The following is a 24479-nucleotide window of genomic DNA, read 5'->3' as shown; positions in this document are numbered from 1 at the left end:
TAATAATAACTCCACACTCAGTGACAAAAGCAAGCTTGCTCTCACACAAACACATATATAACAATAATGATAAATAATAGTAAGCAATAAATAAAATTAATAAAGGGATAGGAGAAAAAGTCTGTTTCAGTAACATACCCATCTACACATGTATGTGGAAAGGTAGTTATAAGATAACACATGTTTGACAATGCCAGTTGTAACAGCAGTTGTAAGTATCGCCAACAGGGGCTGGAGAGATTGCTTGATGATCAGAGCAAGAGCACTGGCTGCTCTTTCAAAGGACTCTTGTTTGATTCCCAGCACCCACATGGCAGCTTACAACTTCTGTAACTACAGGTCTAAAGGGATCTAACATTTCTGGCTTCTAAGGTCACCTGCAATCACCTACACTCATGGACACATAACCACACACGGAGATAAACATAATTAAAAATAAAATAAATGTATTTTAAAAGTAACCCACAGATATTAAACCAAAGGATAACAGGATCTCCTCATCGAATACCTACTTATTACTGAAAGACTGAAAGCATCTTTCTCAGCTAGGAAGGTAGTGATTGCTCAGAATACACAAAAGTTTTGTTTCTGATCCTAGCATCATATTAACCAGGCAATGGTGGTACGGATCTGTCATCCTAGCACTATCCTGTGAGGGAGGCAGGAAGATCAGATCCAGACCATCGTTAACTACATAGTGAATTTGAGCTCAGGCTGGGATACATTAAACCCTGTCTCAGAAGAAGCAAAGAAAAGACACATCCTTTACTGTGATTTCTTGACCCATCAGGTACCACTTTGAGCAAGCTATGATCACTGGTACCCAGCAGACAGACTCTCAGCGCCAGGTGTCAGAGGGTAACTAAGCCGCTACTTCCTTCCTATGGTGTTCCCACTGAAAATGTGTGACCTGAATCCGCTGGGATGAGCATTGTGTGGTTGCCCTCTACAATGAAAACGTCAACATGAAAGAGTAAAAGAAAAGTGACAGAACTTCATAAAAGATGAAGGAGAGAGCCACTGGAGTACTCGGAGCTCCACAGAGAAGCGGCTGGGGTGTGCGAGGCCACCAGGCCACTCTGGAAGTTAATGAAACACAGGCAAACAGACCCTGAGAATCAGAGGTGAGATATCCCAGGGTTCTATGTGGAGCCATCCTTCCCGTCCTGGCCACCATGAAAGCAGCAGCCATGGCTCTGCGCTGCCCCGTGGCCTTGGGCTTCAACAAAGGCCACGGGGTGTTGAAGAATGTCAGTAAGCCAAGGCACAGCCTCACCAAGCACACCAAGTTCATGAGGGGCATGATCCAGGATATGCTTGGCTACATACTGCAAGCCATGGGCCATAGGGCCGCTCAAAATGTCCACGGACAAGCGCTCAAGCTCATCAAGGAGAGGGTGCGCATGCGCATTTGCCCCGAGAGTAAAAGAAGCTGAGCAACGTGCTGGTGGTCATGAATAGGGTTATGGCCAAGAAAGACTGATACCTTCCCCCTAGACATTTATGCTGCACAAACAAACAGACAGACAAAAACAAACAAAACAAAAAAAACCCAACAACAAAACAGAGGCAACTTGTCTTCATGTGCATTCTTGAGCAGATTTCCTAGGTACACAGAAGGTTCTCAAATACTTTGGTCTGCTCATCCAAGTTTCTAAGAACTGGTCCAGTGAGGACAAGTTTGTGTCTGCTAAAGAGAAAGGTCTGAAGGCACAGCAAACATGGGCAGTCTAGATAGGAAAGAGAAACAGGAGTAGAAGCCGGCAGGTGGTGACGATTGGGGACTGAGGACCTGCCCCTGCCTGAGGATTTACAGGCAGGTAATAGTTGGTAGGGCAAGCCGGGTGGTGGGGGCGCACGCCTTTAATCCCAGCACTTGGGAGGCAGAGGCAGGCAGATTTCTGAGTTCGAGGCCAGCCTGGTCTACAGAGTGAGTTCCAGGACAGCCAGGGCTACACAGAGAAACCCTGTCTCGAAAAATCAAAAAAAAAAAAGGAAGAAAGAAAACAATAGAAAAACAAAACAAAAGTAGAAAACAAACAAACAGAAAATCCCAAGTTAAAATTCACGGTTCAGGGATCCATATTCACTGGGCAGTCGTGGCATAGGCCCACACCTGGGAGGCAGAAACGAGGAGTGAGGCTAGCCAAGTCTACAGAGTGAGTTCCACGGCAGCCATCACTGTTACACCGAGAAACTCTGCCTCATGGGTGGGCGGTGGGGGGGGATCCATATTCATTCAAGAGGCCTCTTTGGCCTTCTTTTCTGTTCTGAGTTTTGTGGATAATCGTCAGCCACACAAGAAGAAGGATGTTGAGCTGAAGGGAGAGTATTGAAAGGATGCTGCCTATGATAAGCTGCAGGCAAGCTCAGTGCGAGGAGCAACAAAAGGAAGAAGTACCGTGGTGTGGTGGCTCATGACACCAACCCCAGCGCTAAGAAGGCTGAAGCAGGCTGATTACTGTGAGTTGGAAGACATCCTGGACTACAGAGTGAGACTCTAAAACTCTAAACACTTAAAAATAAAATTAATAGTGGGCTGCAGAAATGGCTCAGCAGGCCTGGGACCAAGCCTGATGACTTGAGTTCAATCCTCAAAATTCACACACTGGAAGCAGAGAACTGGCTCAAGCAAGTTAGCCTCTGACCTCCACCCACTGAGGTTCCAGCCAGTCACTCCCTCCTGCCCCTCCCTGACAGCTGCATGCTCTGCTCCAGTTGTGAAAGGTCTGAGAAGGTGCTAGACAGTGTACAGAGGTGAGAAGTTAGCCGAGGCTTCATTCATGCACCTATGGGGACGTTGTAATACTCACTGGGATCAGGACTTTTAGTACATCTGCTTGGAGGTCACCCACACTTCTACAGGGAGCTCTTCAGCCACATTCCTATAGAAAGTACCCCCACTAACACACCTACAAGAAACCCCTCATCCACCCTCCTGAAAACAAGCCCAATAAACTCACAAGTTCCCTAAGCTAGAATTTAGGGTAGTCATTACTTTGGTCCAATAGACATTTGTTAACACCTAACCGAGAGAAGAGAATGCAAACACTAAGGAGATGCAACTGCTTCCCAAAGAGAAGGACCACAAAGCTCACAGTTGCACTTTTTTTCTTCTTTTTGCTGATTGGGTTTAACCCAAATGCCATTCAAGCCCTAAATCCAGGCATCAGATTACAGAAGAGACAGGAAAGACAAGCATGCTAAGCAAGGAAACTGATAAATGCAGGGTGGGGAATATTCTATGGAAACCCTGCCCTGAAGTATTCAGAATGTGGTGCATGGATCAAAGATTAATCCTTGCAGCTGAGAGAGAGAGGGAGAGGGAGGGAGGGAGAGAGAGAGAGAGAGAGAGAGAGAGAGAGAGAGAGAGAGAGAGAGAGAGACCTAGCCTGGCTTTGAACTGTCAGTGTAGCCAAGGGATGACCTTGAGTTCCTGATCTTTTTGTCTGTCTCTGAAATGCTGGGATTACAGATGCATGCCAAGCACACCCAACTTTAGGTAGTGGTGCTTTTGCAAAACAACAACAAGAAATCAAACTCAGACTTTCCCAAGCTTCTTCCAAAACCTAGTGTACAAAGATGGATGGACGTAATAAATATGGGCATGATTATGGCAATTGAGGGCATATGAACAAGAATTATAGACAACGTCTGAAAAGCATTTTGTTCAAAACCTATAAACACTATGCGTTTGTTGAAAGCCGACACCCAAATAAGATTTACCTAATTTAATGTGTTTGGTTCAACCACAGCATAGAATGTGTTTAGAAAACCACAGAACAAGAGGAACCTACGCCACAAATTGCCATACCCACCCCCAAAATCCCACAAATGACATGAAAGAAGGGGAAGAGGGAGGGAGGAAAAGAGGGAGGAAGAAGGTGGCGAAGTGGCTCTTGAGGTAAAAGTGCTTGCTCCAAGCATGATGACCCGAGTCCAATCCCTAAAACCCACCTGAAGGACAGAGAGAACTAAATTCCTTAAGTTGGTTCCTCTGACTCCTTACAAGTGCTGAGGTATACACTGCACATCCACATCCATGGATAAATAAATGTAATAATATTTTTTAAGGGAAAAAGAGAGACTGTCTGAGCTCAAAGGAGGCTATGGAGAGCTATCAGACAAATGCCCATGTGTAATTTACATACTGATTTGCAACATGCTCAAGGAAAAAAGGCATTTATGAGACCAGTGTGTGCAGGAGGAGGGGGGATGAACAGTAAGTAGGTATTAAATGGCATTAAGCTAACTCTCTTTGTTTTGTTCGTTCAGGCTTTGTCGTGGTCCCGTGGCCAGCGTGGAGGGTGTAAATACAAGAGTACTTCTCACTCGGAGACATACTAAAATACACAAGGACAAAATAAGTTGCTGATGTCTATGGCTGGCTTTAAAATAAGGCAGAAGTATGGAAAGGGGACATGGTAGTGTTTGACTAAAAAAAGATCCGCCATATGCTGGCAATTGTGAGAACCAAATGAAGGGCGCATAGGAGTTCCTTATACTATTTTTTCCTTATTTTAAAAGTCAATGTTGGAGTGGGGCAGGAAAGGAGTGGCAGAGCACTATCATATACACCAAAGACTATTAACAAAATAAAATCATGAGACTAGATCAAGCCCTGGTTCTGAGGGAAAACCTAAAAAGTGCTAGTGAACCCAGAGTCTCAAGGAGGTATTCGAACAATCCCCGAGCTACTTTACCAATCCTAGAAAAGATATTCTTGAAACAAACGGGACAGTAAATGGATTAAGAAAGCTGAGCCAGCAAGAAGGCTCAGTGGGTTAAAGTGCTTGTGGTGAGACCTGATGACCTAAGTTCTGATCCCTGGGTCCCACAGGATGGAAGGAGAAAACTGCCTCCCAAAAGTTACCCTCTGACCTTCACACACGTGGTAGGTCACACACGTACTTGCACGTGCACACATACTATATAAATATCTGTAATTTTTGAAAAACAGAAGAAAACAGATAAATTATATTAAACAAAGTGTCAAATTTTAGGTGTAATATGTCACTGTATTTCATGCCAAAAAATATGTTCTTGTAAGATCCTTAAAACTATATGGGTGGGCTGGAGAGATGGCTCAGAGGTTAGGAGCACTGACTGCTCTTCCGAAGGTCCTGAGTTCAAATCCCAGCAACCACATGGTGGCTCACAACCATCCATAATGAGATCTGATGCACTCTTCTGGGGTGTGTGAAGACAGCTACAGTGTATTTACATATAATAAATAAATAAATCTTAAAAAAAAAGAAAGAAAAAAAAACTATATGGGTGATACATGTGTGCACATGTTCTGTGTGTTTGGACACTTGCATTTATGTGAGTTTGTGTACATCTGGGTCCCAGGGGTCAATACTAGACATCTTCCACAATCCCTTTACACCTTAGTTTTTTGAGACAGGATCTCTCACTGAACTTAGAGATCATTCATTAGACTAACCTGGCTGGCCAGGGAGCCACCAGGATCCTCTTGTCTCTACTCTCCTAGCTCTGGGGTTTCAGATGTGTGCTCCAAACAAGACTTTTATGTGGGTGCTGTGGATTGAACTCAGGTCCTCATGCCTGTGTGGCAAACATTTCACCCACTCGGCCATCTCCCTAGCCCCCTAACTTAAAAACAGGCAAATCACCTAATATCTACAAGTTAATTTAATTTCTTCCTTTCTCTGCAAATCACCTTCTCCTGCTTTTTCTGAGAGAGGGTCTCAGTCTGTACCCCAAACTAGCCTTGAACTTGCAACCCTCAAGCCTCAATCTCTTTGGGTGGGGGCAGGTAGTAAGGTTTCTATATGTAGGTGGCCCTAGCTGTCCTGGAACTCACCCTGTACTCCAGGCTGGCCATGAACTCAGAGATCCACTTGCCTCTGCCTCTGCTGGGATTAAAGAAATGCACCACCATGCCTGCTCTACCTCAGCTCCTAAATGCTAGGGTTACAGATAGGTACCGCCATACCCGGCTCCAAAACTTATTTTCAAGGGGTAAAAAAAAAATAAATGTAATTGGTAACCAAAGCTACTCAGCAGGCAGCAGCAGGAGGATGCCAAGTGGAAGGTTTGCCTGAACTACAAAAAGGGTTCCCACAGTACACTGTGGCAGTACAGTACCATGACAACATCAAACATATAAAAATAGCTGGGATGTAGTTCAGTGGCATAGCATTGCTTGGCACATGGGAGATTCTGGGTTCAATCCCCAATGATGCGAGGGGCAGGAGGTGTGCAGTGCATGTGCAGTGCACGTGTGTGCAGTGAGTGTGTGTGCAGTGCATGTGTGTGTGTGTGTGTGTGTGTGTGCAGTGCATGTGCGTGCATGTGTGCAGTGCGTGTACGTGCAGTGCGTGTATGTGCAGTGCGTGTGTGTGCGTGTGTATGTGCAGTGCGTGTGTGTGCAGTGCATGTGTGTTCGTGCATGCGCGTGTGTGTGCAGTGTGTGTGTGTGTGTGTGTGTGTGTGTGTGTGTGTGTGAATTTGTAAAGGAGGGAAGCTGGAGAGATGACACAGCTGTTAGGTGCACTTGCTGTCCTTCCAGGGGACTCAAGTTCAGTTCCTGACACCTAGGTCAGACAACTCACAGCCACTTGGAACTCCAGTTTCAAGGGATTTGATGCCTTCTTCTGGCCTCTATTGGTACTGCAACCATATGTGCTTGTGTGCAGAACTGGGTGTGCGGGGAAAGGAGAAAGAAGAGAATTGAGAAGTATCTAAAAGCCAAATGATTCAAATAGTTGGAGAAAATTATGCCTTATCTCTCATTTTACCCAGTCTGCCTTAATTACTTAATTAATTCACTGGCCCTTAATCTGTTTTCACCATAGCACTCATGACTACCTAAACAACTGAAGTCTCTCTGTGCTGCTTTTTTATTGTACATTGTTCACTGCTCTCTCACTAGGAGGCCATGTAAGCTCCATAATTCTAAGAGTAAGTTCGGTACCTTTTCTATTGCATTCCTAGGATCTAGCACAGTATTCAGCACATATAAGACAGTAGTATGGAACTTCTGGAGGATTCCATTTGCTCATCTAGTCTCCCGGCTATCCTGTAGCAATGGAGATTGAATCTAGGGGCTCCAGATTACTAGGCAAGTGATTGACCACTGAGCCACACCCCCTAGCCCCCAACTGGGGGAATTCTAGGCAGGTGCTCTAATATTAAGCCCCCTCACCTGGGGATTCTAGGATGTGCTCCACTGCTAAATCGTACCCCTAGGCATTCTAGACAAAAAGCACTCTATAGATGAGCTATCTTCTTAACTTTTTTAAAAAATGTACTTTATTAACTATTTATATATCAGTGTCTGTGTGAATGTGTGTACAAATGGACATAGAGGCCATCAGACCTCTAGTGTTGGAGTTACAGGCTATTGTGAGTTATCAAACATAGGTGTTTGGAATCAAACTCTATTCTCTTTTCGGGGAGTACCAGAGCTGTTATTCATCCACACACACACACCCTTTTCAACATATCCTTCCTACTAGAAACTCATATGGCCTCTTCAGACACATGTGGAAGCACATTTGACAAGTTTCCAGGTGGTCTGGGGGGGGGGATGCCTCTGTGGTTAAACTCTTTGCATGCATGAGTCCATGAGAACTCGAGTTTGGAAGCCCAGAACTGAGTAAATACCTGGGGATATGGTGGTCTGCCTGTAATTTCAGCCTGAGAAGTGGAAATGAGGTCTTACAACAGGCTGTCCAGTGACACTAGTCATATCAGTAAGCTCTGGGACACTCTGTGACTCACTCAGTAAGCTCAGTCACTCAGTGACTGAGACACTCTGCCTCAAAGAATCAGATGAAAAGAAAAGGTACATATCCTTTGGAATTTATATTCTGAAAGAACCAGGTAAGAAAATAACAAAATGAGACTCATGATAAGGAGTATGAACAATATGTATGTGAGGGAGGGTGTGGCTCAGTTGGTAGACTGCTGGACCAGCATAAACCAAGTTCTGGGTTCAATTTCCAGCACCATATACACCAAGCATGGTGTTCTATGCCTGTAATCCCGGTACTAAAGATGTTGAGGCAGAAGGATCAGAAGTTCAATGTCATGTTTGGTTACATATGGTTATACAGTGAGTTCCAGACCAGCCTGGATTAAAGGACCTGCCCTGCAAGCATGAGGACCTGAGTTCAAATCCTCTGGATGTATATTAAACTTAACCATGGCTGCTGTGCCTGTAACCCCAGCATCAGGCCGTGGAACAGGCAGATCCATCCTGAGAACCCACAGGCCCTCCGGTAAAGCCCAAAAGACAAATTTCTAAGTCAGTTAGAGATTCTGTCTGAATATAATAACACAGAGCTGGGTTCAGTGGCACGTGCCTTTGATCTCATACTCGGGAAGCAAAGTCAGGGGGAACCTAGTCTTCATAGTGGGTTCCTGGATAACTAAGGCTACACAGAGAAACCCTGTCCAAAAAAGATTAAATCACAGGAAGCAACAGTGAAAACCAGTCCCCATCTTGCTCTGGCCTCTTCATGTGCGAACCCACACTCACATGAGTAAAACACACACACACATATACACACATGCACACACACATGCACACATACATATACACATGTATACACATGCATGGAAACACATACACACATACAAACATACACATGTATACACACATGCATGCAAACATACACATACACACATATACACATATATACACACATACACACATGTATACACACATGCATGCAAACATATACATACACACATATATACACATTATACACATGTATATGCACATATACACACAAACACACACATGCATACACATACACACAAACATGCACATGTGTGCACACATGTATGCACACATATGCACACACATGTACACACACATACAAACACATAACACACACACAAAGATATGTAGTAGTAAAACATTAGAAATGGTTGCCAGTGTAAGGTGACTCTTGGTCACTTGTTTTTTGTTTGTTTGGTTGGTTGGTTTTTCGAGACAGGGTTTTCTACATAGCCCTGGCTGTCCTGGAATTCACTCTGTAGATCAGGCTGGCCTCGAACTCAGAAATCCACCTGCCTCTGCCTCCCAAGTGCTGGGATTAAAGGTGTGCACCACCACTGCTCCGGCTCTTGCTCACTTGTTACTTGCCATCCTGCCTTATTCACTGGTTGATTGATTTGTTTCTTTACATTTATTTATGTAGTCTGTTCTGTGTGAATGCTGAGGTCAGAGGACAGCCCATGAATCGGTTCTTCCTGTCTACCATGTGGGTCCTGGGAACCAAACTCGGGCTATCAGTCTTGATGGCAAGCACTTTTACCCACTATGCCATCTGCAGACCTCATTTTCCTTCTTTTTTAGGGGGAAGGGGGGTCCTCAGCACATAGCCCAGTTTTGCCTTAACCTCATTGTTGCCCAAGCTGGTCTCAAACTCAAAGCAGCCCTTCTACCTCCAAATTGCAAGGATTACAGGAGTAAACCAGCAAGTACAGCCAGAAGAGGCAATTTTGAACAGGGCCTGAGGGTCAGGAAGAGACCCCTGCAGGGAGGAATAATGAAGTGTAGAGGTCCTGTGGTGAAGCTGAGATCTGCATTCTCAAGCAATTGAATGAATTGAATTCAGGGCAACTTAAAGCCTCAGGCAATGTGGGGAGTGTTAGTGGGTCACAGATCTGAGTAGCAGCTAGCAAATCGGGTGTCTTGACACATTGGAAATGCATGGGAGGAATGCAGGAAATCTCATGACAAGCTATGGATGACTTCCAGGTGAGGCTGTCTTGCCACGGTGTCTGGGCATTCATGGTAGATTTAGCCTCACAGGACCAGCACTGGACAACTGATGAATGGATGTTAAAGCAGATGCAGGAGTGGGGATGTTGCTTGGTTGGTAGAGTGTCTGCCTAGTGTGATGATTCTAGATTCAGTTCTCGGCAGTAGTACATAAAGCAGGGACATATCATAAGCTGTAGTCCCAGTGCCCTGGGAGAAAGAGGATAGGAAGATTCGGGAAGATCAGAACAGGGAGGTCACTCTCAGCTATATGGAAGTACAAGGTCATTCCAGCGAAGTACAAGGTCATTCCAGTGAAGGTTTGGGGAATGTTTTGGTTTTGTTTTGTTTTTTAAAAAATCAAATGTACAGACTGTGTTTCGGAACTGGTGTGAATACAGGGTGTATGTATGTCTACTGTGACCTGATAAGGAAAATCTATGCAAGCCTCACTTTAGTGGCAAACAAGGCTTTGATTCCAGTACTGAAGCTCAGATAGATGGTTATCTTGAGTTCAAGGCCAGCCTGTCCCAGGACTGCCAGGGCTACATAAAGAAATCCTGTCTCAAAAAAACGAAGAGAAAAGAAAATCTATGCCACCCTGGCCTCCTCCCCCAGCTCCCAGCTCCAAATAGTCGGTCACTGGGTCCTACTGATTCCCTTCCTTCTCTCTCACAGCTGGGAGACACCTCAGCCCAGGTTGACCTGTTGTTGCCTGGACCACTGCAGAAGCAGTCCATTTTCAGCCTTGTGATGTCAACATGATGGGCTCTACAGTCACCTCGGGAGACAAACTTCTGGGTATAGGAACAAGGGAGTTTCTAGATTGTGTAAACTGGTGCAGGAAATCTTACCCTAAATAAGGGTGGCATCATCTCATGGGCTTGGGTCCTGAATAAAAAAAGAGAAGAAGCGATTTGAGCACAGCATTTGTGGCTCCTTGCTTCTGATTACTGATGCTCTGTGATTAGCTGCTTCGAGTTCTTGCCACCAGGTTAGACTACACCCTGGACCCTGGAGCCGAAGTAAACCCTTCTGTCCTGAAGCTGCTTTTATTGCTTTTGTCTCAGCAATGAAAACAAAAAAACAAACAAAAACTAATCAAGTCTCTTGCCCTCCAGTTTATTCTCCAAACCCTTGAGGGCTGTTTGACAAGGGACATCCCAGATACTCCACTCCTTTCTGCTCCAACCTCCAACACCACTTTCTCCAGTTTTGAGTGCTGATGTCATCGATGATAAACTCTGAAGTGACTCTGGTCTTCACCTGGAACGTGGTAATTAGACCACATCATTTTACTCTTAAGCTCTAAGATATTGATATTATGCACGGAGTTCTGTTCAGTTTGATTTTGAGATAGGGTCTTGTGTAGCCCAGGCTGATCTTGAACTCACTATGTAGCCAAGGATGACTTTGAACATCTGATCCTCTTACCCTGACCACCTCCTGACTACTGTGATGACACAAGTTTGGTGGCTGTGAGACAAGTTCTCACTATGTAGACCTGGGTGCCTGGAACTCTTTATGTAGACTAGTCTGGCCTCAAACTCATAGAGATCTGCCTGTCTTTGCCTCCTGCGTACTGAGATGAAGGTTTGTGGGTTCTTTGTTTGTTTGTTTGTTTGTTTGTTTGTTTTTCAAGACAGGGTTTCTCTGTGTAGCCCTGGCTGTCCTGGAACTCACTCTGTAGACCAGGCTGACCTCGAACTCAGAAATCCACCTGCCTCTGCTTCCCAAGTGCTGGGATTAAAGGCGTGCACCCGGCCGCCCAGTAGTTTTAACGTTCATTCATAACAGGATCGTGCTGTGTAGTCTGGGCAGACTGGCCTCAAACTCTCAGTCTACCTGCCCTGGCCTCCAGAGGATGGAGCTTACTGACAGGTATATGCCTGGTAGAGTTTGGGGAGCTGTGATTTTAGTGGGGTGTCATAGTGCTGCAGTGAAAGTGCCTAGCGTGGAATCCTGGACTCATTGCTGAACAACTTCACCTCTGCTTCTGCTTCCACAGGGGCAAATGAAGATATTGGGACTGGGGAGACCGCTCAGTGGGCAAAAGTACCTGTTGTGCAAGCTAGATTTAGATTCCCGAAACCCCCAAAGGTGGAAGGAAAGAACTGCCCAAGATTTTCCTCTGGCCTCCACACTATGCCTTTGAGCTACTGACCACAGACATCATGCATACACAGACATGCACACAGACAGTAATAATGATGATAATGGTAATAATCAGAACTCTAAATGGAGATATTAATAGTCAAGGAAATGAAATAATGCAATTCCCATAGGGCAGACCTGCCCAATCCCAAACAAGTCCTTGATGACACTACCGATACCAACATATTTATATATTCATCCACTTATCTCTGCTTTGTTCTGCTTCTATTTTTTGAGACAGGGATTCTTGAAGCCCAGGCTGGACTTGCACTCACTTTATAGACATAAATGGCCTTGAACTTGTGACCTTCCTGCCTCCACCTCCCTAGGGTTGGGATTGTGGGTGTGCTTTGTTCATGCGATGCTGAGGACTGAATCCAGGCCAAGGCTTTTTGTAAGCAGGACAAACACCCTACAAGTGCGCTACAACTACAGCCCTCACTTATTCGTGTTTTCCTACAGCTGAATACTTACTGTTACAGCCCCAAAACGTTATGCCCGTGACTAAGATCAGGTTTGGACAACTGCAACTATTCTTCTGTCTGGTTTTCTTTGGTTTGCAAGCTAAGAATGAAATTCATATTCTAAATTTCCTGGTAGAAAAAGAGAACAACAAAAAGAAATATTTTGAGACACGTTATGGTTTGCATGTGAAATGTACCCCCACGGGCACATATGTGGAATTTTGTTCCCCAGCTGGAAGTGTGATTTTGGAAGCTTTTGAAAACTCTACGAGGTAAGACTTAGCCTAAAAGTAGATCAAGTAGATTACTTGAGGATGTGTCCTTTTTTTTGTTTTGTTTTTTTGAGACGGGGTTTCTCTGTGTAGCCCTGGCTGTCCTGGTACTCACTTTGTAGACCAGGCTGGCCTCGAACTCAGAAATCCACTTGCCTCTGCCTCCCAAGTGCTGGGATTGAAGGCATGCGCCACCACTGCCCGACGAGGATGTGTCCTTGATTATAGGTTTTGTCCTGGCCTGGTCTTCACTCACTGTTTCTGCTTTCTAGTAACTTTGTACAACTCAACACTTGTTGTTTATGATGGTGGTGATGGGGTTAGGGGTGGGGACAGATGTGCATGGAGGGGATGAAAAGATACCTCAGTTATGAGTGTGTATTGCTCTTGCAGAGGGCCCAAATTCAGTTCCCAGCACCTACATCAGGCAGCTCACATGCACGTGTAACTGCAGCTCCCAGGTACCTGACACCCTCTGCTGTCCTCCTGTGCACATACCCCTACACAGATATACAGACACATAATTAAAAGTAAAATAAAACATTTTTTGAAGAACAAAGAGAGGGCGTCTAGAAAGATGGCTCAGAGGTTAAGAGCACTGACTGTTGTTTTTCCAGAGCAACCATATGGAGGTTCACAACCATCTGTAATGAGATCTTCTGGTGTGTCTGAAGACAGCAACAGTGTACTCACATTAAATAAATAAAAATAAATAAATAAATAAATCTTCAAGTAAAATTAAGTTACATTAATGAGGGGGGAGGGGGACAAAGAGAGCTCCGGTGAGGTGGGAGGCCTGGAGTCTTCACTGGTCATCTCTGCCTTATCCCCTGAGGCAGATTCTCTGACTGAACTTGAAGCTCATTATTCAGCTAAGTCAATATGCTTGAAGGGCTACCTGTCTCTTCCTACCCAGTGCTTGGGATACAGCCATGCATTGCCATAGCCACTGTTTGTTCTTTTGTTTCCTTGGTTTTTTGTTTTGTTTTGTTTTGTTTTGTTTTTTCAAGACAGGGTTTCTCTGTGTAGCCCTGGCTGTCCTGGAACTCGCTCTGTAGACCAGGCTGGCCTCAAACTCAGAAATCCACCTGCCTCTGCCTCCCAAGTGCTGGGATTAAAGGCGTGCGCCACCACCGCCTGGATGTTTGTTTGCTTTTAATGTAGTGCTATTGATTTGAATTCAGGTCCTCAATCTTCCAAAGCAGGCACTTTACCAACTGAGCCATCTCCCTACCCCCAATCACAGCCTTTTGCTTCCATGATGTGCTACCTCACCACAGGCCCACAGCAATGGAGCCAGCCAACACACAGAATGAAATGAAATCTCTGAAATTGTGAGCGAAAGCAATACTTTCTTCCATGTAAACCATTCTCTCATCTCTGGAATGAGCTCATCCAGGCAGTAGGGGATCTCTTAAAGATGATAGCATGTGGCTCAGCTACTGAAACCCACAAGCTTGAAGGCGCATGAGCAAATACCCTGTGATAGGGTGAACAGACTAAAATCTATTCACTCTAAGATGAATTCGGGAAAGAGATTTTAGTTTGGACATGGCGATATATGTCTATAATCCCAGCACTAGGGAGGCTGATGTAGGTGGATTGCCATGAGTTTCCAGCCTACATAGAAAGAGCTTGTCTAGCCGGGCGGTGGTGATGCACACCTTTAATCCCAGCATTTGGGAGGCAGAGGTAGCCGGATTTCTGAGTTCGAGACCAGCCTGGGCTACAGAGTGAGTTCCAGGTCAACCAGGGCGATCCAGAAAAACCCTGTTTCAAAAAAGAAAATAAAAAGAAAGAGCTTGTCTAAGCTCATCCCTATGTGTCTGTGCTGATTACTTCTACCTGGGAAGGAAATCTTTATTTTTACACATTTTAATCAAAATAAATGAAAATTAAATGTTTATTTGTATGTGTTTGTATAGAAATATGTGCATGTGAGTACACATACCCGTGGAGGCAGGTCCTTCAGGGCTGGAGTTAGAGAGGGTTGTAAGCCATCCCAATGTGGGTGTTAGGAACCAAACTAAGATCATCTGGAAGAAGATTCAGAGCTTTTAACTGTTGAGCTCTCTCTCTAGCTCCCAGAGGAAGGGAGTATCAATGACAAATTATCTAGATCAGGTTGCCCTAACCAATCGTCTGGGGGCTGGAGGGCTTGTCTCAAATATTAATTGAGGTGGGAAGACCCATCCTGAATGTGGGCATTTCCTGGGGTATGCCTTTAGCTATTTAAGAGTAAAAGACACTAGCTGAGAAAGCAAACGGGCCACATGGGTGCTTTCCTTTCTCTCTGTTCTTGACAGCACATGTGATGTGACTGGCTGCTTGGGCTCCTGCTTAAAATTATAAGCCAAATAAGCCCTTTACTCCTCTAAGTTCCTTCTGGTCTGAATGTTTTATTTCATAAATCAAATTATTGCCGGGCAGTGGTGGTACACGCCTTTAATCCCACCACTTGGGAGACAGAGGCAGGTGGATTTCTGAGTTCCAAGACAGCCAGGGCTACAGAGAGAAACCCTGTCTCGAAAAACAAAAACAAAAAAAAAAAAAAAAAAAAAAAAAAAAAAAAAAAAAAGAAAGAAAGAAAAAAGAAAAAAGAAAAGAAAAAGGAAAAGAAAAAGAAATCAAAGTAGAACACCACACACATCATACCACAACACATGCATACACCCATACACACACACACACACACACACACACACACACACTCAACATTGTAGCTCTCCCATTTGGAGAGCAGAAATCTGACTCTCTGCCCCAAAGGCATCATTAATCTGCAGTTTGACCTTGGGCAGACAGTTACTGGTTCAGTGCTTGCACAGTGGATTTTAGAATCAGAATACACTTGGTTCAAAGCCCAGCTCTGCCATTGACTGGCTGAATCAACCTGTTCCATTCCTGTGATCTGCAAACAAAGGGACTTTATATACAACATACTGGGTAGACTGAATAAAAGTCCCCATGGGATGCACTCTTGCCCCACTTTCTCTCTCTAGGCTACGATTTTTCCATCTCAGAAATGATGAGCCCTTTCTGTTCTGACACTTTTGGATCGTGATATCCAACATGTCTTATTTTAGCTCGGTGTCTGACTCGAACGTTGTGATTTGAGTCTGCACAGAGGCTGTACCCTGCTTTCCTTGAAAAAGGTCTTCTCAGGTTAGGGTGAAGGCTTGGGGAAGGTTTGGCTTCAAGAGAGCTGGGGGAGGAGCAGGGACATCCTTCTGCAGCTGCTTCAACAGTGAACTATAAAGGTGGACCCACGTGTAGCCTATGGGAGAGCAGAGTGAAGGAGAAACACCATGGGTTGTGACATATATATATATGATGGATAAGTGTGCTTGGCGTTCAAATGTGAGTACCCAAGTTCGAATTTCCAACATCCATTTACCAAGTAAGGCTTGGCTACCCATGTCTGTAACCCTAGCACTGGGGAGTCAGGGCAGAGACAAGCAGATCCTTAGACCTCATTGGAGCCAGTCTAACTGAAATGATGAGCTTCCCAGGCAGTAACACACCCTTTATCAAGGCAATAATGTAGCAAATGACTGAAGGTCACAACAATCTGCTGTGGCTCGACATGTACATACACATGCATAGACCCACATACCTCATATGCATAACACACACAGATGCACACACACATACACACACACACACACACACACACACACACTTAGATATCAGTCAATTGTAAGGACCTGACTTGATTTTTGGTTTTGGTTTTTTGAGACAGAGTTTCTCTGTGTAGCCCTGGCTGTCCTGGAACTCACTCTGAAGACCAGGCTGGCCTCGAACTCAGAAATCCGCCTGCGTCTGCCTCCCAAGTTCTGGGATTAAAGGTGTGTGCCACCACTGCCCAGCAGGACCTGACTTGATTTAAGTTAAGGTGAATCAATTTGGACTGAATTGGAGGATTAAGTCGCAATAAATCAGGGTTAGTTAGACTGGATTGATGGGATGAAGTATATTGGAATTACAGTAAACTGATCTGGAATGAATGGAAAGATGAGACTCCCTAAAAAACTTCACTTAGATCTCCAGACACTGGCAACATCTGAAGTAGCTTATGCTGTGACTTGGGTGTGTGGATTTTTGATCCCTCACTTTATCAGGTAAGCGCTAACAACACCCCCATAGACTTTTTAGAGGATGCAGTGTGAAGATCACACTACTAAAGATAAAGAGCCTCGCACCTCAGAAGACAGAAGGAGCTGTAGATGACATCTAAACTCTAGCTAATGGCATGTACTGTGAAGTGCTGAGAGTGAAGGGCACCTGAACTACATCTTGAAATGTTTAAAAAATAGTAGTAAGAGATGGATGGATGGATGGATGGATGGATGGATGGATGGATGGACAGACAAATAGATGTATAAATGGATGGACAGATAGGTAGATGGATGGATAGATAAGTAGATGGATGGATAGATAGGTATAGGTATATGGATGAATAGATAGATAGATAGATAGATAGATAGATAGATAGATAGATAGATGGATGGATGGATAGACAGACAGACAAATAGATGTATAAATGGATGGACAGATAGGTAGATGGATGGATAGATAGGTAGATGGATGGATAGATAGATAGATAGAGAGAGAGAGAGAGAGAGAGATGGATAGAGAGAGAGATGAATGGATGGATGGATAGATAGATGGATGGATGGATGGATAGATAGATAGATAGATAGATAGATAGATAGATAGATAGATAGATAGAAGTTTAGATTAAGGATTTTGCTATTGCTGAGGTGGTACAGTGCTTGCCTAGGTGCATGAGACCCTGGCTCTGATGCCCAGCACCATGTAAGCTGGGTATGATGGGCACATGCCTATATTTCTGGTGCTTGGAAAGGGAAGGCAGGAAGCTCAGAAGTTCAAGGTCATCCTCAGCTACATAGTGAATTTAAAGGTAGCCTGAGCTATTTGAGAATCTTTTTCCAAGAATGGAAAAGGAAGAAAAAAGAAAGAGAAGGGGAGGGGAGGAGAGGGAAGGCAAAAGCAAATGGAAAGGAAGGGAGACGTAGGGATGAGATGAAAAAGAAGGAAAGAAAAACAGAAACAGGTACAGACAGAAGAAAATGTAAACCCAGTAACAGACCACCAGCTGACTAGAAGTGATGGGCCTGTGATTGCTCACTATAAAAATCTTGTTTGTTTGTTTGCAGGAAAAATTAAAATAATAAATTAGTGTGCCCAAAATAAAGAGTATGTAAACTGTTAATTGCTAAAATAACTGTGCTGGTTAAAAATACGACTTCTGGAGGCGAACTAAGTGAGTTTGACTCCCAACTCTGTACTTCACTCTTTTGGCCCTGAGCACATGACTTCATCCCTCTGAGCCATTGTTTCCATATCTGTAAAATGGGACTATTAATAGCCCTCACCTCATTGGCTTGTTTCAGAACAGAGCACCTAATTAAGCGCGGAGCTATGCCTTAGCCCTCTAAACAACGCAATGCACTGGCACTATGCCTCCTAGGCCACACATCAAATCAACAACTCAGTGGAAGAAGGTTCCTCCCTAGCTCCTGGAAGTCTCTCCCCTCCTGACTCCTGCCCCAGCCCACAGTTCCTTGGACTCACCAGATAAAATGAAAAAGATGCCAGAGACGAAGGCAAGAATGGTCCTCTGAGGTCGGATGTGGCCGATGTTGCTGATGACGAAGGCGGTGAACACGAGAAAGAGACTGACCATAGGGAAGGGTGTAGCAGTGCGCACTGTCTCTGGGGGATGTGGACAAGGAAAAGCGGATGTGAGGGACAAGTGTCCAGCGAGACACCTCTCAATTCCCTTCACTTCTTCCTTTTAGCTTCTCCCCTTTCCCAGGAGTGCCACCCCTTTATCAGCTAGGTCCTCTGCTGACTTGGTCCTCAACCAAGCCACACCCTTGTTTGACCCCACCCCTCTTCTGGCTCTCAACTTGACCAAGACATTTCTATTTGACATCCCCTCTTCTACTCCTCCTCCTTCCTTCAACCCTCTGCCCTTTGTATGACACCCCTTTCCCTACCTAACCCACCCCCTTCCCTGCAAACCCTCTGGTTGCCTGTACCCCTTCCCTGCTCCCCCTCACTCAGAATATTCTCTGTGTTTTCCGTCACCAAGTTGATCTCTGGTTCAAGAAAGTACTCAGAAGCCACACAGCGCCCCTTCTCCCGACCTGGTGGGAAGGAAGACAAGAAAGCAAAGGTTGAGGAGAGGCTCCAGGACTAAAGAGAGGCTGTCAGGGGCAGCACAGGACCCAGGATGGAGATGGGAAATCTCGCCCAGAATGTACAATCTGCACTGCTCTTGGGGCTGGAGAGTAGGGGCTGAGACAGCTGAGCCTGGAAATGCAGGACTGCTATCTAAGGGGAAGTCTGTGGCAGGAGGGTTGCAAATTCAAAGCCAACCGGGTTACATAGAGAGATTAAATGCAGCCTGGACAATTTAATAAAGCTCTGTCTCAAAATAGGAAGTAAAGAGAGGGTTAGGGATGTAGCTCAGTGGTAGAGTACTTGCTGAGCAAGCTTTGGGTTCAAACCCAAGTACTGAAAAAGAGAGAGAGAGAGAGAGAGAGAGAGAGAGAGAGAGAGAGAGAGAGGCAGGGTGGAGCAGGGGAGAGGTAGGTCATGGTGTGTTGAAAGATCTTGGTTGTTCTGGGCATTGGAGGGTGAAGGAAGGCAGGGCTGGATGTTAACATTCTAAAGGAGAAGGCAGCTGTGGATGAGGACTCCTGTGTTCCTACTGTCCAGGGAGCTGGGATCTCTTTGTTTGTTTTGTTTTTCTCTTTTTGATTTTTTCCCTCAATACAAGGTTTCTCTGTATAGCCCTGGCTGTCTAGATCTCACTCTGTAGATCAGGCTGATATGGAACTCATAGAGACCTACCTGCCTGCCTCTGCCTCCCCAGTGCTGGGATTAAAGGCATGCAGTACTGCAATGCTGCCCCGCTAGATAGCCCTGGCTGTCCTGGAACTCACTTTGTAGACCAGGCTGGCCTCGAACTCAGAAATCCGCCTGCCTCTGCCTCCCAAGTGCTGGGATTAAAGGGATGAGCCACCCATAGGCACGGAATCTTCCTCACTACGCATGAAACACTGTAACTGCCTGTCTGAGAAGCCAAGTTCTGAATCTAGATGGTTGACTGGTTTTGTTTCTTTTATTTTCTTTTTTGAGACAGACTCTTATTTATCTCAGGCTGGCTTTGAACTCCCTACATAGCTAAGGATGACCTTGATCCTCTTGCCTCTAATCTCCCAGGTTCTGTGATTACAGACATGTACCACCACACATAATTTATAAAGTTCTAGGACGTGTGCTAAAACACTCTACCTACTGAGCTACTTATAGCTCTAGTCTTAGAATTCTGATTTTTTTTTAATTGTGGCTTTAAAAATTATATTACTTGTTTTTAGGGAGGACAGGTTCATGAGCATGGAGGGTGCAAGTGTGGCGATGAGAGGACCACTTTCAGGAGTAGATTCTCTCCTGCCACCATGTGGGTCTCAGGTCATCAGGCTCGGTGCCAAGCACCCTATCTGCTGGAGCACCTCCCTGTGCCTAGGTTGCTGGCTTCTAATAGAGTTCTTGAGACAGGGGAAGAAGGCTAGAGATAAGGATTCTGAGTATCTGAGCTTCCATATCTAGGGAATAAAGGGGTAAGCGTGAGGGTTTTGTGCTGAAATTTAACTTCCAAAGGAGAAGTCAAATCAAATCGACTTCTGGGTTCATGGAATCCAAGATAGGTGACTATAGATAAGGACTTTGGGGTGAGTGAGGGCAGGCAAGGGAGGCACCTGCAAAGAAGCAGACTCTCCAGAGGCCAGCGTGCAGCGCCATCTTGACCTCGGTGGTCTGGTTCTGCGGCAAAACGGTCCCCTCCTCCATGTACAGCCAGTAGTCCGTGCTGACCGCTATGCCCACCAGGAGCAGACCGCAGGCACCAAACACACTGCTCAGCAGGGTCAGGGCGCGGCTGCTGCAGTGACTCATCCTGAGCGGCGGGGGGCGCCCTGTGGGGCCTGCAGAACCAGAATCTATAGTAGAGAGCGGCCAGAGTCCCCAGACCCGTGCAGGTAATCTGTGGCATCAGCTCTGGTCAGAGACACAAACTCCAAAACCAAACTCTCAAGTCTGATTCTATGTAACGAACAGCCATCCCAGCCCTGAAGTCTGAAAAGAGACGCTGACTGTTGACTCCAAATCTCCATACTCGGCTCCTCTAACCAATCAATCTCTGTGCTCTTTCCTTACGGATGCAGATCCTCAACTTGAGACAAGACTTCCAGCCATAGTCTTTAGTCAGACCTGGAGATGATTCTTGACTCAAGCCATGTCTTAGGCCAGAAATCCCGGGTATCAGGATTCTGATTAGATTACAAATTCTCAACCCAAGACAAAGTTCCCCAGAAGCCAGACCTTAGGAGAGTCCTAAAGCTTTGAAGTAAGCCAGTAACGCAGAAACTAGTCTAATCAACAGCTTCAAATCTGAATCTGATAATGCAACCCCGACTCTGCCCTGATTTAAAACCTCAGCTGTGAAAACTAGACCCCTCCCTCCCAAAGGATCCATTACCACGTTTTAAGCAGAACTAGAGTACTGGGCTTAGACACTGAGTGATGGACAACTTGATTTATTAGGAAAGTCTATCACAAGCTACCCAACTTTAACTCTATGCTCTGACCTGGTATATTGAAATGTTTTCTTTAGAACTGTCTCTGAATCACATCCAATAATCTCTAAAGTAGGTCACCACTCAAGGCTCCCTGACCCCATAACCTGGACTCCCACACTTGACTTCAGGCCTACTTAAGATTTTGAGCATAGTCCTCCTGAGTTGACATTTTTGGATGCTTATCTTAACCTTAATGCTCAGTTGGGGTTTTTTTGTTTGTTTGTTTGTTTTTAAATTGCCCCTTTGTGAGTGAGTGTGTGTGTGTGTGTGTGTAGTGTGTTCACATGAGTATGGGCACACAAGTGTGGTAGTCAGAGGACAACCTCAGGTATCAGTCTCCTTCCCCCTTGCTTGAAATGGGGTCTCTTGTTTGCTCCTTCACATGCCAAGCTAGCCGGTATGCATACTTGAACTAGAGATTCTCCTAACCCTCCCTCCCTTTCATCATAGACATTCTTCTATTACAGATCCATGCTATCATCCCTGGGTGGGTTCTAGGAATCGCAATTCAGATCCTCACACTTCTGTGCTTTGTGCTTTATACTCTAAGCCATCTCCCTAGCTTGGAATCCAATCAGATGTACAATCTTAGGTCCAAACCTAACCCTACCTTATCCAGGCAGGCCTATGATCCTGGGGTTCTGGAATCTGTTCCAAGACATTAAGACCCAGAGATCTGAAGCTATGATCTGGATTCGAGACTCTAGAGTATCAAGAGCTTGAGCTGAGCCCCTCAAACCCAGCATTCTCAACCAGAAAAAACAATGTCCCCTGTCCAGTAAACAAGAAAAGAGCACTCTGAACTGGCTTTCCAATCAAGAATCCCCCATCTCCATCCTCCAAATTCTGCCAGACTCTGGACCCTGACATCCCATGGTAGAACTTTTCAGTCTGTAATAGCTAAGTCCTTCCTGTAGAATACAGGACTGGAAACCCAGTCGGCTTACATCTGAGGCCTCCCAAGTTCCAATTAGGAGCTTAGATGTTCTAACAAGGGGCAGGTCCTGAAGGGTTCCAATTTGTTTGTTTGTTTGTTTTGTTTTGTTTTGTTTTTTTGAGACAGGGTTTCTCTGTCTAGCACTGGCTGTCCTGGAATTCACTCTGTCTGTACATCAGGCTGGCCTCCAACTCAGAAATCCGCCTGCCTCTGCCTCCCAAGTGCTGGGATTAAAGATGTGCACCACCACTGCCTGGTCCAATTTGTGTGTGCGTGTATGCATGCATGCATGCATTTATCATGTTTGTGAGTGTGTGTGTATGTGCATGTGTGTGATATCCATGGCACTCATGTGGAGCTACTTTCAAGAGCTGCAACTTCCTTCTGACTATGTGGGTCCCAGGGATCTAACTGAGGTCATCAGGCTTAGAAGCAACCACCTTGACCAACCAAACCATCTCAACAGCCTCCAAATTCCTTATCCATAATTCTTACACTACCACACCCCTACAAGAAATCTCTCTTTGACACAAAATGCAATAATGTGCCTTCAGGACTCACCTGGGTATCCCCAAATGACCTCAGCCAGAGTCCTCTATGACCAGAGAAATAAAAACCCATCCCCTTAAAAAACAAAATCTGGCCGGACAGTAGTGGTGCATGCCTTTAATCCCAGCACTTGGGGGGTGGGGGGCAGAGGCAGGCATATTTCTGAGTTGGAGACCAGCCTGGTCTACAGAGTGAGTTCCAGGACAGGCAGGTCTACACACAGAAACTCCATCTCGAACCTCCCTCCCCCCCCAAAAAAAAACCCCAAAACAAAAATCTGTGTAGGTGTGTGTGTCTATATGTGGGGTAATGTACAAGAGAACATACCCTGAGGCTAGAGGCCTCTGGAGCTAGTGTTAAGAGACAATTGTGAATCACTGGACAGGTGCTGTGAACCAAACTGTAGTCTTCTGGAAGAGCAGCGAGTGTTCTTCCCTAAGCCATCTCTCCAGCTTCCACCCACCATCTTTTTCATTCTAAAGTTTGAGACACCTCCCCCAAACATTTCCCCAACATGCAATTAAGACATGATACTCTACTTTGCTCAGTCAGAATTCTGTGAGCTTTGAGACTCTACCTCATCCCAATAAAGACCATAGAATCAGAGTCTCCACCAACATCCTGGGACTCTTAGGTCCAGAACCCCTCACTTCCAACCCTAGTCTCGTGGAGGACCCAAAGATCTAGATTTGACAGACCTGTCTAGCTTTTCTTCCCATCCCCCTCCAAGTGGCTCTGGGGCTTGACAGCCAGCTGCCTGCTCCGCTTTCAGTACTCAGCTCATACAAGCATTATCTACCCAATCACCCGACTGTCTTGGTCTGGGGAGCTGACCTCAGCCTTCAGGTCTGCTCCTCCTACTAGACGAGCAGTTGGGGAGCTGGACCTTTCCAATTCCCCTCACTGCTTATATTAATCCTATTCCTTCTCACGTCCAGTTCATATTCCTTCTACCTGACCCACACAGAGCTCTTTATTCTGCAGCCATTCCACCTCTGGGACACCCGCACCTCCACCATCATCAGGCCTGGAATCTCCTTCGGATCCTTTACCCTAGCGTTTCTGCGATCTGGATATCTGAATGGCTTAAGTGCCATTCCTCAAAGCTCAAGTCCAAACTCCATCTCCTTTCAATATCCTTGGAGACCGTAACTCTCCGCTTTATTAAGGACCCTTTCCAGACTCACAGCTTGCTCTTGACGGCCTTGGCCCTCATTCTTCTTCGTGACTCGCTTCCTCAAATACCCCGCCTAGAGCCTACCCACTGGCGACCGTCTCTAAACTCTCAAACACCATGAGTTTGTTTTCTTACTCTCGGACCCTCGGACCCCAGGTCCTCCGGGATCCACCAGGCCCAAATAAATGTTCCTCTATCCCCCAAAACCTTCCCAAATCCAACAGTGAAATCCTCAGCATCCCATTCCTAGAGCCTCTCTAACCTCCCCGAGCCCCAATTCCGGCTGAGAGTGGTCTAGGTCGGAACCCCCTTGCTTTGCCGGACCCTCCTCTCGCTCTTACCTCTCTCAGGGCTGGGCGGACGCTCCGGGCCGCGGGCCCCACAGCCGCATGACCGGCCCCGCGGTTTTCCCCGGCCGCCGCTGCCGCCACCGGGGTCTCCGGTGCCCGCGCCCCCCGCCCCCGCCCCCGAGCCCGGCGTCCCGGCCCCCTCCCGACCTCCCACCCCCCACCCCC

General features: G+C 45.8%; 1 protein-coding gene and 1 long non-coding RNA gene across 8 annotated transcripts in view; one reads left to right on the top strand and one right to left on the bottom strand.

The window, feature by feature from the left end:
• The window catches only part of LOC116101515, a 34957-nt gene extending 29934 nt beyond the window's left edge, over positions 1-5023 (top strand). For 5 of the 6 annotated variants that reach the window (XR_004122862.1, XR_004122863.1, XR_004122860.1 and 2 more), the window contains one exon: positions 791-1479. This is a non-coding gene — a long non-coding RNA (uncharacterized LOC116101515). Of the gene's footprint in view, positions 1-790; positions 1480-4275 lie in introns of those variants that run through there. The other variant, XR_004122861.1, reaches the window with a different exon arrangement.
• Positions 1-24446, bottom strand: part of Cacng7 (calcium voltage-gated channel auxiliary subunit gamma 7) — a 31856-nt gene extending 7410 nt beyond the window's left edge. Inside the window, exons 1-4 of one of the 2 annotated variants that reach the window (XM_031385044.1) lie at positions 24306-24446; positions 20423-20647; positions 18698-18805; positions 18228-18368 (exon numbers count right to left, since the gene is read on the bottom strand). In XM_031385044.1, the coding sequence (XP_031240904.1) occupies positions 18228-18368; positions 18698-18805; positions 20423-20618 (445 nt within the window). In that variant the 5' untranslated portion in view covers positions 20619-20647; positions 24306-24446. The remainder of the gene's footprint in view (positions 1-18227; positions 18369-18697; positions 18806-20422; positions 20648-24305) is intronic. The other variant, XM_031385045.1, reaches the window with a different exon arrangement.
• Positions 24447-24479: the final 33 nt, after the last annotated feature.

The sequence above is a fragment of the Mastomys coucha genome, unplaced genomic scaffold (assembly GCF_008632895.1).
Source record: "Mastomys coucha isolate ucsf_1 unplaced genomic scaffold, UCSF_Mcou_1 pScaffold21, whole genome shotgun sequence".
Taxonomy (NCBI): Eukaryota; Metazoa; Chordata; class Mammalia; order Rodentia; family Muridae; genus Mastomys; species Mastomys coucha.
This window is presented reverse-complemented; position numbering and strand designations above follow the sequence as displayed.